The sequence below is a fragment of the Coenobita brevimanus genome, chromosome 55, assembly GCF_032717465.1.
Source record: "Coenobita brevimanus isolate Jiangsu-jjx chromosome 55, ASM3271746v2, whole genome shotgun sequence".
In the NCBI taxonomy this organism is placed as follows: Eukaryota; Metazoa; Arthropoda; class Malacostraca; order Decapoda; family Coenobitidae; genus Coenobita; species Coenobita brevimanus.
The window spans coordinates 47968193-47988077 of NC_137008.1; the positions used below are offsets into that span (position 1 = coordinate 47968193).

The window sequence follows — 19885 nt, forward strand, 5'->3', positions numbered from 1 at the left end:
ACTGCCCTCCTCCAACAACTTAAGCACCCCCTCTCTCTCATATACATCTTCACTCCAACCCTCCACATCATCCTAAGTCTTCCACCTCCCCCCATCCACCCCACTCACATACACTCTCCTCATTAGTCTCTTATTCTACATCGTCTCTTCATGGCCAAACCACCTCACTGTATTTATCCGAACACTTTCTATCACATCCACATCCACACCACAATGCTCCTTTGCTTCCTCATTTGTCAGTCTGTCTCTCCATGTTGTTCCATATGTTCCTCTCAAATAACTCTTTCCATTACCCTCACTCTTGACTTGTGTCCTTCAAACAAGGCTCAAGCTTTGCTTCCATACATTAGAGTTGGTATCACAATACACTACTATCATGCAGCAACTTTTTTACTTCCATGCTCGCTTTCCTATTTCTTATCACTGCTTTTAAAGATCCAGCTGCCTTTCTTCCCTGCAGTACCTTTTCAAGCACTTCATCCTCTAAACTTCCATCCTTACTCATCACACTACCCAAGTACTTAAATGCACTCACATTTTCCATTTCCTCACATCCAGCCTCACTGTGCATTGTGACTTCATTTCTCTCAAAGACCACAATTTTACTCTTACTTACATTCACCTTTAGATTCTATTTCTTACAAACTCTCCCAAACTCATTCTTTCATCTCATTATCCTAGTCATTTTCCAGTAAAATGAGAATGCTGATTTATTTGGATTTATGCCACAGTTGGTGTCATGGCACCATAACTTTAGATATCTATAGCATCTAAACCATAGAACATAATAACTTACAACCTGTGGAACATATACTTCATTACATTCCTTATCGATCTTTGAGAACAGCATTGGAATACTAGATATTTTTTTTTTTCTTTTTTTCCCCCCTCACATTAAAGGTCCCCTTGAACACTAATGGTACAGTTGACAGACTGTTCCATAAATATGTTAACCGCATTGTGCCCAGATGCAAATCATGTAGGTCGAGCATAAATGATGACGTGTGGAGATATAGACAAACTACTAAGCTGTGGGATGGGTCACTGCCCCCGAGAAATAGGCCCTGAGGCCTTTGTCCAGAGTTGGACACACACACACACACACACACACACACACACACACACACACACAGCCCCCTCTCACTACATGTTCTTCAGATTACTGATAATTTCTTACATGTTTGGCAAACTGTTCTTTATGTATACTTTCATGTTAAATATAATAATAAAATACATTTGATATACATAATATATATAATACAAAATAATACTAGTACTTAAAAAAAAAAAAAAAAAAAAAAAAAAAAAAAAAAAAAAAAACACCGTTTCCTTAATTAAAAAAAAAAAAAAAAAAAAAAAAGGCTAACAGCCTCTGGTTCCTTACTTTTTGCCCTGGAGGCCCGATGCATTTATACCCACAGTAGTATCAGTGAATGGTGGTATGTCATCAGGCCTAAAATCAGTGAAAATGTCTACCAAAAACTGCCAGCCCCCTCTGAAATACACTCTTCATCCTCCTTCACTGTCACTATCTGAGAAACCACCATCAGATGCGTTACTGCTATCTGAATGACTTGGCACATACATGTCATTAGAGCCATCCCTGCCAGAATCAACTATGGCAATGTACTGTTGGTGTACAGCTATACAAACAAACAAAATGACATGAAAGGGAAAGCTCACAGCTACCTAGGGTAGCTTCTGGGAGGGCTGAATACAAAATGAAAAATTGCATTGGTACTGGCTGGGTATGGTGTGATGTGGCACAGGGCCCTCCACATCTCTCCTGATTGGCTGGTGGGTGGAGCTTCTGTGAGTTTCAGTGGCCTATCCCAGAGTCAGAGGAAACTCGTAAACGGTTACATCTCTGTATCAATGGGCGACAAACCCTAATACAATAAGATGTAAGGTTGAATGGTGCAGGCAGCCACACTCATGTAAAGGCTTATGTTCTGGGCATGAATGAGTTAATGTGAACACTAACAGTCCTTCATACAATCCTCCTGCAGTCTCCACATTCAGACCTCTGTTTTGTAACCAGAATTTCAAAGCACTGGCCACCTTTCTTGCCAGACCCACTCTACTCTTCCACTTCCTTGGCACATTCATCCCTCACTCCAGGTATCTGAACTCATTCATCAACTGCAGTCTCTCTCTGTTCACCAGAACATTAAACTGAGAGTCACCTTCCCCTTCAACAGTCATCACTTTACTCTTATCTACATTTATCATCATGGAATGATGCTAAAAAACATCCACAAACCTCTACGCCAAGCTGCAAAACTCTTGTTCACTATCACCAAGTAACAGCACCATCTGCATACATCACACTACTGTATATGAGATATTCCTTCCTGCACTATTCATTATCGTCCCCATCCTTCTCTCCATAATTTGAGTTTATACTTCCCTCATTACTACAGTAATACAAGGAATGGATGAGAAATAGGGGCGTGGAAGAAGTTGAGAGGCGGAAGAGAGAGTTATATGTAGAAAGAAAGAGAGAGGTGAAATGATTAGTAAGAGAGAGTAAGAAGAGAGTGGATGAGGAATTTGGAAGGAATTTGAGTATAAAGTGGAGGGACTGTAAGAAAATGTTCTGGAAAGAGGTGAAGAGAGTAAAACTGGGTGGAAGTGAAGTTAGCAGGGGAGTGGAAGATAAAAATGGTAGATTACTAGTGGAGAAGGGAGAAAAAGTGAGTAGATGGAGAGAACACTTTAAGGAACTGATGAACATAGAGGATGGAAGTAATGCGAGTATAAGTGGCTGGGGAATGGCTGGGAGAAGGAAGGAGGTGAGAAGACAGGAAGAAATCAGTAGGATAGAAGTTGTGGAAGCAATGAAGAAAGTTAAACTGGGGAAAGCCCCAGGAATTGATGGAATGTGTGGTGAAATGCTGAAGCATGGGGGAGAGAGATAGTAGTAGAATGGATGTGGAAGATGTGCAGATTGGCCTGGGAGGAAGGTAGAGTCCCGGATAATTGGAAGTCAGGTATAATTATTCCCTTGTACAAAGGAAAAAGGGAAAAAGAAGTGTGTGGTAATCATATGGGCATTTGTCTTCTTAGTATAATAGGAAAAGTGTATGGTAGGATACTTATTGACAGAGTTAAAGAACAGAGGAATTAGTTGAACAGGGAGGCTTTGGGAAGGGAAGAGGTTGTGTAGATCAGATATTCATTCTTAGATCTTTAGTGGAAAAGTTTCTAGAGAAGGGAAAGAAGTTGTATGCGGCTTTTATTGATTTGGAGAAAGCATATGACAGGGTGGATAGACAAGGATTGTGGAAAGTATTAAGAATATATGGAGCAGATGGGAAGTTGTTGAATGCTATGAAAAGTATGTATGATGGTGCTAAGGCTGCAGTGCATGTGGATGGTGAACTGAGTGAATTTTTATCTTTGAAGGTTGGGTTGAAACAGGGATGTGTCATGTCTCCATGGTTGTTCAATCTGTACATGGATGGGGTAATAAAAGAGGTACAAGGTAGGGTAGTGGATGTTGGAGTGGCCCTGGTGAGAGAGGGTAGTGTTTGGAAACTCCCTGTACTGCTGTTTGCAGATGATACTGTGTTGTTGAGTGAAGACGAAGGGGAGCTGCAAGGCTTGGTGGATGAGTTTGGGAGAGTGTGTAGGAAACGGAATCTAAAGGTGAATGTAGAGAAGAGTGAAGTGATGGTCTCTGAGAGAGGTGATGTCAGTAAATGTACAGCAAGGTTGGATGGTGAGGAACTGGAAAATCTGAGTACGTTTAAGTACTTCGGTAGTGTGATAAGTAAGGATGGAAGGTTGGAGGGTGAAGTGCTTGAAAGGGTACAGCAGGGAAGAAAGGTTGCTGGTTCCTTGAAAGCAGTGATAAGAAAAAGAGAAGTGAGCATGGAAGTGAAAAAGTTACTACATGACAGTACTGTGATACCAACTCTAACGTATGGAAGTGAAGCTTGGACGTTGTTGGAGGGACAGAAAGCAAGAGTGACAGCAGTGGAAATGAGTTATTTAAGAGGAGCCTGTGGAGTCACATGGAGAGACAAGCTGACAAATGAGGATAAAAAGGAGCATTGTGGTGTGGATGTGGATGTGATAGGATGCGTTAGGAGGAATATACTGAGGTGGTTTGGCCATGTGGAGAGGATGGAGGGTGAAAGACTGATGAAGAGAGTGTATGAGAGTGAGGTGGAGGGGGGGAGAGGGAGAGGGAGGCCAAGGATGAGATGGAGGGTTGGGGTGGAGAGGTACATGAGAGAGTGGGGTGTGAGTTAGGAGCAGGGCAGTGAAATGGCAGGGGACAAGGCGATGTGGAGGCAATTTGATTGTGGCCACCCCGAACGGGATTAAGGCATCTAGCAATAAATAGATATATTACTACACACACACACACACACACACACACACACACAGTGGCATACCCAGAAACTTGAAAAGGGGGAGGCTTTTTTATTTTTTTTTATTTTTTTATTTTTTGAACCGTGCAGCCCATGACTTTGGTGGGTGTAGAGAGCCTGTACAGCTGGGGGGTTTGGGGGGTGCTGTAAGCCCCCTCAAGAAAATTTTGCATGTTGGCCAATTTTATGAGCATTTTGAGGCCATATGCAATGAGTATACGACATAAATATAGCATATTCTAAAGTCATTTTTAAGTACTCTGTCCCACTGAGTTATGATTCAGTCTCCAATAATCTTATACACTACTACTAAAAATTTTCTTGCAAAAGGGGGGCCCATGGCCACATGCCCCCCACTTGGTACACCACTGCACACACACATGAACTCAGAAAGTGGTATATAAATATGGACTACAGAGAAACATACAAAATGATTTGGTAGGCCTAGGTAAAGTTAGAGCAAATAGGGAAATGATTAAGAAGACTGAGACTTAAATGATAAAGGTAATGTATACAAATGTTGATGGACTGATAATGAAGAAATTAGAACTTTATGACTATATTAGGGAAAAGAATCCAGAAACTAAGTTAGAGAGTGAATTCAATGCAAATGTGCTTGGTTGGAACGACTATTATATGTGGAGGAAAGACAGAGAAGTAAAGTTTGGAGAAGGAGTGATGATTATAACTGATAAAAAGGTAAATGCACAAAGGAAACAGTACATTTAGAGAGGAAAATGTAAAAATTAAGGAGAGGCTTCAGTGCAGCAGTACAGCAGGGGATCTTGAAGTCTTTCTAAAGTTGATGCTGTATGGTTCTTTCAGACACATCTTTCAGCAATTCTGGGTACATATCTTTCAGTTGTCTAGCAGTCAAACATGGGTCTTTTATCACAGATTGCTTCAGTAACCTGTCTGTAGTTGGTGATGTCTTCCTTTTAGGTCCTAGCCTGTCTTTATGTTGGGGAATTGTGTTTTTTGAAAGATGGCGGGCAGCAGCGAGGAGTGCCATAACGGTAGATTTTCCTTGCCCAGTTCGAATTCAAATATCCTTAATTTTTACATTTTCCTCTCTCATAGTTAAAATTTGGGCTTTTTCTACATCAGTTAGTGGCTTGGGACCCATCTCCAATGATTCACTAAGGCAAAAGAGGGTGTGAAAACGATAGCTTTGAAATTAACAAGGGCCAGGCAGGACAAGAAAATATGACGTGCTTTCCCATCCGAAGTCAGGCAGGCACTGAGCTCATAAACTCACAGCATGTGATGTTAAGCCTGTAAAGTTGCTAGAAGCCACCAGAAAAAAAATCCACCGACTACAGGAATTTTCCTACAATATTTCTTGGACCCTACCAAATATATGGTGCGAATTAGAGGGTCCAGACTTCCATTGCGCCGACTGTAGTAGTATTTGTAGTAGTAGTGGCAGTGGTAGTAGTAGTAGTCGTAGTTGTAGTAGCAGTAGTAGTTGTAGTAGTGGTATTTGTAGTATCAGTAGTATTTATAGCTGTAGTAGTAGTAGTTGTAATAACAGTATTTATAGTTGTAGTAGTAGTAGTTGTAATAACAGTATTATTTGTAGTAGTTGTAATACCCAGACTTCTAGTCGCACAGTGGTGCCAGAATCGAGTGACAATGCAAGCAGAACATACATCTGTGTGTGTGTGCACATGCGAGAATGAGAGTGTTTGTCCGTCTGTTAGGCATCTGGGTATTATGCGTAAGTTAGTGTTAGTTTTGTACATACTAATATGTTGTTTTTTGTGTAATCAGAAAAAATTATTTTACTGTTCTGTGTATATTTATGTGAATAATGGAAGCAGAAAGTTTGTTTCATGATAAAGTTGTTGCTTTATTTTATATTGAAAATATTTGTTTATACCCTGAAAATATCTGTTTATACATATTTGTTATAATGAAAAGGTACAAATCATAGGAAAGAAAAAGTCACAGTGGTAAGTATTTCCGATTATGAACAGTACGTAAATAAGTACTTTGCTCACAATACTTTTTTTTTAGTTTTTTGTAGTAGTACTTATAGTGGTAGTATGTATAGTAGGTGTGGTAGAAGTTGTAGTTGTAGTAATAGTAGTAGTTGCAGTGGTAGTAGTAGTTGTAGTCATAGTATCAGTAGTAGTCGTAGTGGTGGTAGGTGCAGCAGTAATAATAATAGTATAATTTGTTGCTGTTGTAACACTCAGACTTCTACTCACAGAGCAGTGCCATAATCGAGCGACAATGCAAGCCTAACATACATCTCCATGTGCATGCAGTGTGTGTGTGTGTGTGTGTGTGTGTGTGTGTGTGTGTGTGTGTATGTGTGTGTGTATTTACCTAATTGTGATATACAGGAAATGAGCTACGCTTGTGGGGTCCCATCTCCATTTCTCAATAAATCAAATTTAGCTTTAAACTCATTTAAGTTTTTAGACTGGATGATGTTCAGGTTATTCCACAGGTCTATACACCTATAAGGAAACCCTATATTTCTTGATATCCTCCAAGCAGCTTGGCTTCTTCAGTTTCATTCCATGTCCTCTTGTTACTCTCTTATCCCATACAAATAGATCTTCTCTGTCAATTTTATTTACTCCCATCATGGTCCTGAACACTGCAATCATGTCGCCCCACTTTCTCCTTTCCTCTAGGGAAGGCAAATTCAACTTTTCCAGCCTCTCTCTGTACAACAGATCTGCCAGACTGAGGACCATCTTGGTTGCTGTTCATTGTATTCTCCCAATCTTGTTTATATCTTTCTTTTTGTGTGGCAACCACACTACTGCTGCATATTTTAACCTGGGGCAGACCATGGCCACTATCAATATTTTTCATCATCTCCTTATCCATGTAATGAAATGCTACTCTTATGTTAATCAAGAGTTTATATGTCTCTGTTTTGTTAATATGTTTTTCAGGTGACAAACTATCCTGGACCAGCATTCACGAATCTTTCATTTCTTTCGCCTTTGTGACTGGTTCATTACTCATCGAATAATTTAGTGATGGCCTCTTGGTACTTTTACCTATTTCTAATATTTTACATTTCTTTGTGTTGAATTTCATTTCCCACATCCGGCCCCAATTGTGTATCCTATCCAGATCCTCCTGCAGCACCTTACAATCCTCCTCAACCTTGACTTTCCTCAAGATCTTTGCATCATCAGCAAACAGACTTGCAAAACTGTTCACCCCATCTACCATATCATTTAAGTAAATCAGGAACATTACTGGCGCCAACACCATGCCCTGTGGGACTCCACTTGTTACTTCCCTCCATCCAGACATCCTATCCTTTATTACTGTCCTCATTTGTCTGTCTCTCATCCATTCCAGGAGGTTCCCCTTCAGTCCTCCTATATGCTCTAGTTTCCACATTAGTCTGTTATGTGGTACCTTGTCGAAGGCCTTCTCCAAATCTAAATACACACAATCCACCCAACCATCTCTCTCCTGTAGTACTTCAATCGCTCTCCGTGTGTGTGTGTGTGTGTGTGTGTGTGTGTGTGTGTGTGTGTGTGTGTGTATTTACCTATTTGTAGTATACAGGAATTGAGCAATGCTCGTGTTGTCCTGTCTCCATATCCACATTTATCAAGTCTACCTTTACACACATGAATGTTTTTCTCATGCACCACCTCTTTGTCTAAGTCGTTCCAAATATTTAAGTATTTACCTAATATCTTTCTCCTTTCCTCTAAGGAAGGCAAATCCAGTTTTTCCAGCCTCTCCCTGTATGACAGGTCTGTCAGACTGGGGACCATCTTGGTTGCTGTTCTTTGTATTCTCTCAATCTTGTTTATATCTTTCTTTTTGTGTGGGGACCACACTACCGCTGCATATTCTAACCTGGGGCGGATCATGGCCACTATCAATTTTTTCATCATCTCCTCATCCATATAATGATATGCTACTCTTATGTTAGTCAAGAGTTTATAAGTCTCTCCAACTATCTTGTTAATGTGCTTTTCTGGTGACAAACTATCTTGGACCAGCACTCCCAAATCTTTCTCTTCTCTCCTTTTTGTGATTGATTCATTACCCAACAAATAATTCAGTGATGGCCTCCTGGTACTTTTACCCATTTCCAATATTTTACATTTCTTTACATTAAATTTCATTTCCCATGTCCGGCTCCAATTGTGTATCCTATCCAAATCCTCCTGCAGTGTTTTACAATCCTCCTCAACCTCTACCTTCCTCAAGATCTTTATATCATCAGCAAACAGACTTGCATAACTGTTCACTCCATCCACCATATCATTTACGTAAATCAGGAACATTACTGGCGCCAACACCGAGCCTTGAGGGACTCCACTTGTTACTTCCCTCCATCCAGACATCCTATCCTTTATTACTGTCCTCATTTGTCTGTCTCTCAAAAAGTCTCTCATCCATTCCAGAAGTGTGTGTGTGTGTGTGTGTGTGTGTGTGTGTGTGTGTGTGTGTGTGTGTGTGTGTGTGTGTGTGTGTGTGTGTGTGTGTGTGTGTGTGTGTGTGAGAGAGAGAGAGAGAGAGAGAGAGAGAGAGAGAAAGCGCACGCAAGTGTCTGTCTGACTGTTAGGCAGGGTGGTGGTGAGGTGAGCCGGCAGCCTGCCTCAAGGTTGCTGCTATGGTTACTGGCCTCCCAGCACCAAGTACAACCAATTATGGAAAGTATTTCGTGTAAATAGTGTTTGTGGTGGACTTTGGTCTTCTGGAAGAGTTATCGAAGTGTTATTATTGTGGAGGGCTAGTCTAAGCCTTAGTTGTGTCACCAGACCTGTGTGACGTATACAGATACTAAAAAACAACAAAAATTGCCCCCATTCCCCACTCACTCTCCCTATATGCACTTCAGGGACCATCTGATGCAATCATCATGAAGTTGAAGGATTGGTGAGTATTATGACACCATATTTTTTATATCTGGTTAAGTATTAACTGAGCTATGAAGGTTTAAAAGTAGACGATTTTCACGATTTCTCTTGGGAATGCCCGGCCGTGGGAGGAGTTCGTGGGAACAGCTGCCAGACAGGATGGGTTAAAGCAATTAGGTGATAGTTCGAGGACAGGGAAGGGTCACCCTTCTTTGGGACAGGCTGAATGACAGCAACCTTCCAGCATGAGGGAAAGATGCAATTTGACAGACAATGATTAAAGGGTTTACCTAGGCAGGGTGTAAGCACAAAAGCACAGCTCTTGAGGACAAGAGGAGGGGTCCCATCGGGCCCATACATCTTGTTAGTATTGAGGCCCGTTATGGCAAAAAATACATCATATGAAGAAATTATAATGTCAGCCATGAGGAAGTCAGAGGGGAGAAGAGATGGAGGGATATCACCGGAATCATCTAAGGTGGAAATGGAGGAGAAAGTCTGAGTGTTGAAATCTGCTTTATCCATCCATCATCCAATCCTATGCTGCCTCATGAGGAGCGTAAAGGCCCAGGGCTAGGCAAATTGGTCCTGATATTTAAGATGAGAGTGACCAGCCTCCATCATCCCTGAGTGCCATTATGTGAGCAATAAATCCCAACCATCCCTTGGATATAAACCTACTCAGGCTCACTCTGATTGGAGCACCTTAATTACCCACTAAAACATCAGGCGCCATATTACGGTTATATGGTTACCACCCACCACAGAAAATGGTGTACAGGAAACTATTTGGCTTGTCACTAAGTGTAGAGTCATCCACAGGGAGAAGGAAGAGGAAAGAATGAAGGAAGGAAAGACAGAAGAGGGAGTGCAAAGTTACCTGGAGGCAGAAGGAAGAGGAAAGAATGAAAGAATGAAAAACAGAAGAGGAAGGAAGGAAGAGAGGTAACAGCAGACACCCAAAGCAGCACTACAACAAGTGAGTGGATGGTGAGCACCCTCACCTACCACATATCTGCTTTATCAGTAGAAGAAATAGGTACAGAGCCATCTGAGTGGTAAAGAGGGGGAGGGATGATGAGGTAAAGTTGTTAGAAAAGTTTTTGGAAAAGTGCCAAAAGGAGCTGGAAGCATCTGATTTGGGGGGGTTAAGAGCATCCTGTATGGATGAAATTATTTTCAGGAAAGCGAAGAACAAACATAGCATGATTCTGGGCAGAAATATAAAAATGATGAGATTCAGGAGTGGGTTGACTCTAGTGCCTTTTGTAGGCCTTCTCCTTGTTGTGGACAGCATTAGAACAAGCGTGATTAAAACAAGGTTTTTTTGCATTAGTCAAAGGATATGAGAAAGGAATGTATGCTTCCATGCCCAAGAGAATAACCTCCCTAATGTGCATGGTACACTCAGCCATGGAAGCAATTATCATTCCAGGGAAAATCAAAGTACTGCCAGAGGGCTTCCCAATCAGCAGCTCCAAAGTGCCACAACCGATGTTTCTTTGGAAGGTCCAATGGCCGCAATGGAGCAATAGGACAGGTTCAGGTGATAAGGTTGTGATCGGCGAAGCCCAACAGATGAGAAAGATTTATAGCGTTAGCGCAAGGATTAGATGGAAGGAAGAGGTCAAGTATGTTGGAACTCTCTCCATGGTGGTCAGGGATACGGGTAGGGTGTTGTACAAGCTACTCTAGGTCATTAAGGATAGAAAAGATGTAGGCTTGTTCACCGGGTGGATCAGTGAAAAGAGAGGAGAGCCAAAGGTGGTGGTGAACACTGAAATCTCCTAGAATGAAGATATCAGTGAAAGAAGAAATGGATAGAATGTGTTCCATTGTAGAAGTAAGATAGTCCAAGGATTTTCCAGTCAGCAGAATTAGGGGATAAATAAACAGCACAGATATATTTAGTCAGAGAATGACAGGAAAGCCAATGCCAGAGAGTTGAGAATTCAGAAGAACCAAGTTCAGCAACATGAGAGCAAGATCAGTCGTTGCATACACACAGGAAACAGCCACCTTTGGCTTTGAAATGAATATAGAGAAAGTACGAGGATACAGAGAAAGGTTTACCATCAGCTGCCTCAGATAGCCGAGTTTCATTCAGGAGAATGTGAGCATTAGAGGAGGAGAGGTGGTGTCAAGAGAGAAATTAGAGGAAAGGCCGCGAATGTTGCAGAAATGAAGAAGAAGTGAATCAGACAGTGGTTCCAGCATCTTGCTAGGTCGTCACCAGGAGAGGGGCAGATGGTGTGGGGGCATTAATGGTTCCCCCCCTCCCCTCGGGGGCTCCAAGGCTTGGTAATATGATGCCATTGTGGCTGGACTTTGAACATGCAGTGTAGTATGTAATGTGCATGTAGTTTGATGTTGACAGTTAGGATACCATTGCTATTTACCTACTTCCAAATGCCTTAATTCCATAAGGGGTGACCAAAAACACAGCACCTCTTTGTTGCCCTATCCCCTGCCATTACACTGCCCTCCCCCCAACTTACATCCCCCCTGTCTCATAAACATCTCTCCTCCAGCCCTCCATCTTGTCTCTCCCTCTCTCTCCACCTCCTCCTCACTCACATACACTCTCCTTGTTAGTCTCTTGCTCTCCATCCACACTACACGGCCAAACCACCTACCGGTACACGTATTTCTCCTAATGCTTTCTATCACATCCATATCCACACCACAATGCTCCTTCATTTCTTCATTTGTCAGTCCATCTCTCCATGTAACTCCAAGTGCTTCTCTTCAATAACTTATTTCTACTGCTCTCACTTCTAACTTGTGTCCTTCCAACAAGGTCCATGCTTTGCTCCCATATGTTAATGTGGGTATTACGTTATATGAGGCACTGACTTGTTTACTTCCATGTTCATTTCCCTTTTCTTATCACTGCTTTCAATAAACCAACAACCCTTCTTCCCAGCTGCACCCATTTAAGCACTTCATCCTTCAAACTTTCACTCTTATCACACTACCCATATACAGTACTTAAATGTACTCACATTTTCCATTTCATCCCTTCAGTAACTTCATTTCTCTTGACCACCTTACTCTTCCCTACACTCGTCTTTAGATTCTGTTTCTTACATACTCTCCAAAACTCACTCCCCAAGCCTTGTTGTTCTTCTTCATCGTCGGATGAGCCGCTTCCATGATGGATTCTGATTGGTTGGCACGCTGAAGGCGTTCTGATTGGCTGGAACGTTGAGGTGCTTTCCTGGGCAGCAGTTGGCTACTGAGTATGAGCCAGTTGATATGCCTTGCACCCAGATATAGCAATGACCTGCTGGTTACTTGCTGTCTTGGTGCCAGACGTTGCATAATTTTGCCAGATATTGCTTCAATAGAGCCGAGCTTAACCCCTACGTGCTGGTTGACGTGTATAACCGTCATGATTTTCGGCAAGGAACAACCCTGGTTGACATGTATACCCGCAAGCATCTTCCCGCCACCCTTTGAACTTTAACTTATCCTTACTCATCGACAGGACCACCTGGAGACATGGGGATACTTTCATTTGAGAGAGGAAGAGTTGGTAAGTCTTATGTATCTTTAATTTTTTCTCTAGATGTTATAGTTTGACAGATATTAGAGTCTGAGGTAAGGGTATTTTGTCCAAAATCACGGAAATCCCCCATAGGGAGGAGCGTAAAACATAGGAAAACCCCCCCCGATGTGTAGGGGTTAAAGCACCAGATATTGCAACAACGGATAACTTAGAGCTTACTGAGCCTCTAAATACAAATAAAACAATATTTGTACGTGATGCTGTTTTATCATGAACGTGAGCAGGATCTAAACCATTTCTGGCTGTCAAGTGTCAAGTGTCAAGTGTCACCCCTTCACACAGTTCCAACCTTGAAGAGCATCACGACAACTCCCCCTTAATTTACCACACTTTCATTCTCGAAAGTTCCGTTTCACACCATGGTACCATGGCTGTTGCAACACAGCCCTAAGCAGGTCTGAGGTCATTTGAGAGAGAGAGAGAGAGAGAGAGAGAATAACAGACTTTAAATGCAATGCTGAGAAACATGTTATAATGTGAGAACTCAAAGGAGATGTAAAGAAAGACGTGTGAAAGGACTGTACAGAGGGGAAAAGAGAAAGATGTGAAGGGAACATAACGATGTAGAGAACGTGAAACTGGTTAAAGTAAGTAGAACTGCAATGGTCTAAGGGGAATATGGCTTCAGCAAGTATAGAGACATAAAAAAAGGCTAAGAAATCACTACTGTCTAACTCTGAGAATGGAAATATAAAATCAGAACTCATTATGTGAGTTCAACTGGGTGTTAAATATTACAAAATTCTCAACAAGTGGTGCCGGGCACAACAAACCTTGCCGGTGAGCAGTGATTTTATTTTCAACCAGTTTCAAGTTATAGCCCCCTGAATATCCATGACCTTGAATTTGACCTTTCAAGGTCACTTAAGATCAAAGGTCATGGTACCAATTCTAAACCCATATTGGCCTTCCTGTATGTTGATAATAGTAAATCTCTCTCTATCTTCCACCAGTTTTGAGTTGTAGCCCTCTGAATATCTGTGACCTTGAGTTTGACCTCTCAGGGTAAATCAAGGTCAAATGTCTTGGTGCCAAATGAAGGCCCATATGGGAGTTACTTTATGCTGTTCATACTAAATACACTCGACCCTCCATTTGCTGGACTAACAATGAGGTAGACCAGTCCGGGAATGGCAAAAGTCCAGCCCCACATACCATTCCCTGTGACTATTATCATACTTTGTCCGAATTCTCCAATATTGTCTGACAATTATTCCGATAATCTAGAGCATTCTGGAATGTCGGTTACCTATACCAACATCACTAACATACACAGTACATATAATAATAACACTGATGCAATAACAATAATAATAACTGACACAATAGCTGTATTTTGCTAGCTGCAACCCTAAAAATGGTTGTTTTGACAGTTGCTGACGAGAATGTGGAGGGTATGATAGAAAAAGATCAGATGCTAAGGAAAAAGAGGAAAATGAGCAAGGAATGGAGCACCAGAAGGTCAACCAACCACTAATCAGCTGACTGAGACACAAACACGCAATCTTGAACCGAATTTGCAATTTTATTTGGAAAAGTTAAATATTTATCACCATTTAGGTTTGCACACCTAATTATTTGAAAGTCAGTCAAAAATTTGTGCTTAATTTAATTATCAATAGAAAATCAGGATTCAGAGTGAAAATTTCTTAAAGTCAGCGTAAGTGTTTTGCCTCTAGCCTAACAACTCGCCTTGACGGACTTTTGTTTTGTAATAAATATCAATTTACAATGCAGATACCTTTTTTTTTGTACTCAAAATAAATATTTATGCAAAACAGAAGTCTGTAAAGACATCCTGATGATCTGAAGGGGAAATATCTGCTAACACTGGCCAACCACTAATCAGCTGATCGAGATAAAAACAACCATCGAATGTGATCTCGATCTTGGACAGAATCGGCAATTTTAATTGGAAAATATTTTAATCTTTATCACCATATAGGTTTGCACACCTAATCATATGAAATTCTGTCAAAAGTTAGTGCTTAATCTAATTATTAATCGAAAATCAGGATTCAGAGTGAAAATTTCTTAAAGTTAGCGTAAGAGTTATGCCTCTAACCTAACAACTCACCTTGACGGACTTTTGTTTTGAATGAATATCAATTTACAATGCAGATACATTTTTTGTACTCAAAATAAATATTTATGCAAAACAGAAGTCTGTCAAGGTGTGCTGACGATCTGAAGGGGAAATATCTGCTAACATTGGCCAATCACTCATCAGCTGATCGAGATATAAACACTGACAATCTGAAGGGGAAATATTTGCTAACATTTGTGCATTTTAGCTCTGAAACCTAATTTTTATATTAAGTTATATTAAGTAAAAATTTTTAAGTAGATTTCAGATAATTTGGTGTGTATGAGCCACTGTGGCGAAAAAAATTAAAATATTTTCCAGTGAAAAGTGCTGATTCGGTACTTAGTCACACCGAGTCAGGTGAGCTAAGTGAGTAGGAATGGATCCTATTGACACTGTCCGTAAGAAAATATATATTTTTTTTTACCTATGAATATTATTGTGTCCAAGCCTTCCTTAAACTTTACTGTGTTATGCAATAATCTATATATAGTGGCATCTGAGAAAGGTAAGAGGCAAATGGGATATTGCCACAAGTTAGGAGCTGGTGGCGTGAAGCAGGTTGGTGGTCAAGATGCATTTCATGTATGAAAATAATTTCTTGTGTGTGTTACAAATGGCCTTTACCGAGTCAAAACCTTGCTAAAACCTTGCAGCAGACTGCTTATAGTTTTATATGAGGGAATAATAGCTGGACTTTTGTTGAGAATCCCGGACTTGTACGGGCATTTGTCTGGCATTTGATAATATTGTCTGGCCTCAGCCCGTGTCCGGGAAATCTGAAATCCGGGAAATTGGGGTCCGCCAAATCGAGGGTCGAGTGTACCTCTATCATCAACTGGCCTCGAGTTACAGCCCTCTGAAAGTCCACGACCTTGCTTTTGACCTTACAGTGTCACTCAATTACCTCCAAAATTTAATCGCTTTCTTTTGGGACCAGTGCCCACATATCCTGAAAGTTACACGTAATTTCATTATGCTGTTTTCCGTAATGTTGCTAACAAACAAACTCAACCAAAAACAGTACTTCACTGGACTCCGTCTGGGCGAGGTAATTATTTTACTATGGTAATGTGTTCCTGAGATTTCATTCTGGTGCTTCATTATCTGTCAGGGGAGTTCTGATGGCACTTTTAAAGTAGGGAAGTGTTGCAGGGATGCTGCTGGTGTCGGGTCCTTAGATGGCTGTGCGTGACTGACATTTGTAGCAAAAGACAACTGCAGGAGTGGCGCATGCATGTGACTCCTAGGCTGGCACAATGCCAAGTAATTCAGGGCCATGCATCTAAATAGCAGCCTTGTCCGCGGCTGCACTGGGCATTCAATAGACGCAGCAAGCACACCCATGGAGACAGAAGTCGCCCATGAGGTAGCGGTGGACTCAGCTGGGGTGAGAGGGTAGATTTTGTGGAACAGGATATTTTGAAGTACCAGCATAAATACCATTCTGAAGCATATGATAGGTCTGTTGTTTTGGTCTCACCACAAGAGTCTGGTGTTTAATATCAGCGAATTTTCCCAGCCCACCTGGCATCATGGAAATGAGGCAGTTGCCTGCATCAAAGATCTTCATTTAATATAAATTCTAGTTCCTTTCGTAGATAAAAAGGTCTAGAAGAAAAAAAAATGTCAGGATAACGATAGTGATTATGACAATGAACTAAATTTTTCTCATCTTCACTATAATGGCACTTGTATTGTATTTTTCTGGCATGGGATTCCTCATATACTGAATGAATAAGACTACAGTATATGCAAAACCCATGTTTTAAAACTACACGACATCAAGACCTGCTGCCATTTCAACACAACAGCCTTACCTCATCCTGTTTCAACTTGAAGCCGTAGTCAAAGTTGCCACCAGACAATGGTACATCCAGCATATCATACCAAAGTTGAGCAGGACCATACCGCCAATCTGCTTCATGAGGTTTATTGGGGTCCCGATCACCTCGACTCTTGTCCTCACTTCTTTGGGTATTGTTTTGTGCATCTTGTTCTTGGGTCTGGCCAAATTTTACCTGAAAAAGTATATAATACAGTTTGCACATTTATATATACAGTATACTGTATGCCAGTATATAATCAGAGACATCTTAAATTTACACAAGACTGAAATATATTTTTCAGAAGTAGCACTTTGTAAAAATGGATTTCTTTTCTTTTTAAAATGCACAAATTCTCAAAATACCACAAACTTCTGAGGATTTCAAACATGATAAAGACTATCTATCTATATATGAATAGCCAGATGCATAATCCTGTAAAGGGTAGCCATTTGACTTAAGTTATTTGTTTTAAGGGGAGGGGCACTAACATTTCACCAATCCACTTGCTGACATGTATTGAACACGTATGGGTTGGTTATAAGGTTACCACCCTTTCCTGGATTACAGGAAACCCTTTGGCTTGTCACTCAATTTAAACCCACTTGAAAAGGAAAGATGAGTAACAAAATGTGACAGGACAGATGGGAGATATAGGAAGAGAGGAGGGCAGGCACAGAAAAAGAGTAATAAAGGTGAGGAAAGAAGTAGGTAGCACTACATTAAGTGAGAGGATGACAGTCGCCACCACCTACCACAATGCTGTAAATAATTTTGGTAAAACTGTATCACCTCACACACACATTTCTATCTATCTATCTATCTATTGCCTCAATCCCGTTTGGGGTGGCCACAAACAAATCGCCTCCACGTCTCTCTGTCCCCCACCATTTCACTGCCCTGCTCCAAACTCACACACCCCTCTCTCATATACCTCTCCACCCCATCCCTCCATCTCATCCTCGGCCTCCCCCTCCCTCTCCCCCCCTCCACCTCACTCACACACATTCTCTTCGTCAGTTTTTCACCCTCCATCCTCTCCACATGGCCAAACCACCTCAGTGTATTCCTCCTAACGCTTCCTATCACAACCACATCCACACCACAACACTCTTTGATATCCTTTGTCAGCCTGTCTCTCCATGTGACTCCACAGGCTCCTCTTAAATAACTCATTTCCACTGCTCTCACTCTTGACTGGTGTCCTTCCAACAACGTCCAAGCTTCACTTCCATACATTAGAGTTGGTATCAATACTGTCATGTAGTAACTTTTTCACTTCCATGCTCACTTCTCTGTTTCTTATCACTGCTTTCAAGGAACCAGCAACCTGTCTTCCCTGCTGTACCCTTTCAAGCACTTCACCCTCCAAACCTCCATCCTTACTCATCACACTACCCAAGTACTTAAACATACTCAGATTTTCCAATTCCTCACCATCCAACCTTGCTGTACATTCACTGACTTCACCCCTCTCAAAGACCATCACTTTACTCTTCCCTAAATTCACCTTTAGATTCCATTTCTTACACACACTCCCAAACTCATCCACCAAGCCTTGCAGCTCCCCTTTGTCTTCACTCAACAACACAGTATCATCTGCAAACAACAGTACAGGGAGCTTCCAAACACTACCCTCTCTCACCAGGGCCACTCCAACATCCACTACCCTACCTTGTACCTCTTTTATTACCCCATCCATGTACAGATTGAACAACCATGGAGACATGACACATCCCTGTTTCAACCCAACCTTCAAAGAGATAAATTCACTCAGTTCACCATCCACATGCACTGTAGCCTTAGCACCATCATACATACTCTTCACAGCATTCAACAACTTCCCATCTACTCCATATATTCTTAATACTTTCCACAATCCTTGTCTATCCACCCTGTCATATGCTTTCTCCCAGCCTTATTATTTTCTAAACCTTATTATTTTTGTTTTGTTTTGTTTTATGTAATTTATATATCAGTTCCCTCTTTGGACATGTTTTTGAACTGCTTTAAAATATTCTCATCTACTCCTTGTTCCTGCAAGGAATTTATAACTGCTATGTGCTCCAATGAGCTGAAAGACTTCTCGCAATCAACAAAATCTAAGCACAATGGTTTATTATATTCCATAGTTTTCTCAGTTACCTGATGATCAGTAGTCATATACGACTTCAGAAGCCGGTCTGCTCATGAGGTTGGTTTTCATCAGAATTTGTTGTTATTTTGCTCAAATGGACTTCAGTGAAGTGTTTGTTATAATAATAACAATTAGGTCTTCTGTTTCTCAAAAGTGCCAGTTCTTCCATAAGGAATTCACTAGCGCTCGACACAAGTATATATTAATTTTACATGAACTGTGGTCAAGGATAAGGAGGGATGGAGTGAAGAGGTATATCAGACAGGAGGGGGGGGGGGTGAGCTGGGAGCAGGGCAGTGAAATTGCGGGGGACAGGGCAACATGGAGGCAATTTGTTTGTGGCCACCCCTTACGGGATTAAGGCATCTGGCAATAGATAGATAGATAGTGACATCTTTCAAAGTCAAGGATCACCTAGACATTAGAGGCACCCAAATTCTCGCTGCAGCCTCCACAAACCCACAACATCCACTACACTTCATGGAAGCACATCCACACACACCAAGGAACATCAAAACAACACCCAGCACACGACATCATGCACAAATACTGTCATCTCTCCTCCCTTGCCCGCCCCAGACCAGCTTCCAGAAGCATACCCATACTCAGATCACTTGCCGCTCCATTCAGTCATTTAAAGACAAAACAGCTGCATGCACGGCCTCCTGATATCCAACCTTCTGAATCCTATTTCCCTCGTGAGGACAGGGTCCACCTGGCCAGGCTGAGATGTGGGCATCATCCAGACCTCTTAAGTTACCAGAAACAGCTGGATGACTCCGTCACTGATGCCTGTCCAGAATGTAACGATGCACCCCATACTTAATGCACAATATGGAAGACTGCATTGCACACAATCACTTAAGCCAACAACACAACATATACTCCTCGAGAGCTCTGTGGGAAAGCTCAGTCTCAGCCATGGTCTTCCTTAGGGACTCTGGACTGTTTGGCCAGACTGCCTAGGGAACACCTACTACTACTACTACCATCATTTGGTAGGTTTCTAGGCTCAAGAAGGGTTATG

General features: G+C 41.5%; 1 protein-coding gene across 1 annotated transcript in view; it reads right to left on the bottom strand.

The window, feature by feature from the left end:
- Positions 1-19885, bottom strand: part of Taf1 (TATA-box binding protein associated factor 1) — a 667992-nt gene that overhangs the window by 551414 nt on the left and 96693 nt on the right. The window contains exon 6 of the mRNA XM_080273519.1: positions 16721-16916. Within this exon, the coding sequence (XP_080129645.1) occupies positions 16721-16916 (196 nt within the window). The remainder of the gene's footprint in view (positions 1-16720; positions 16917-19885) is intronic.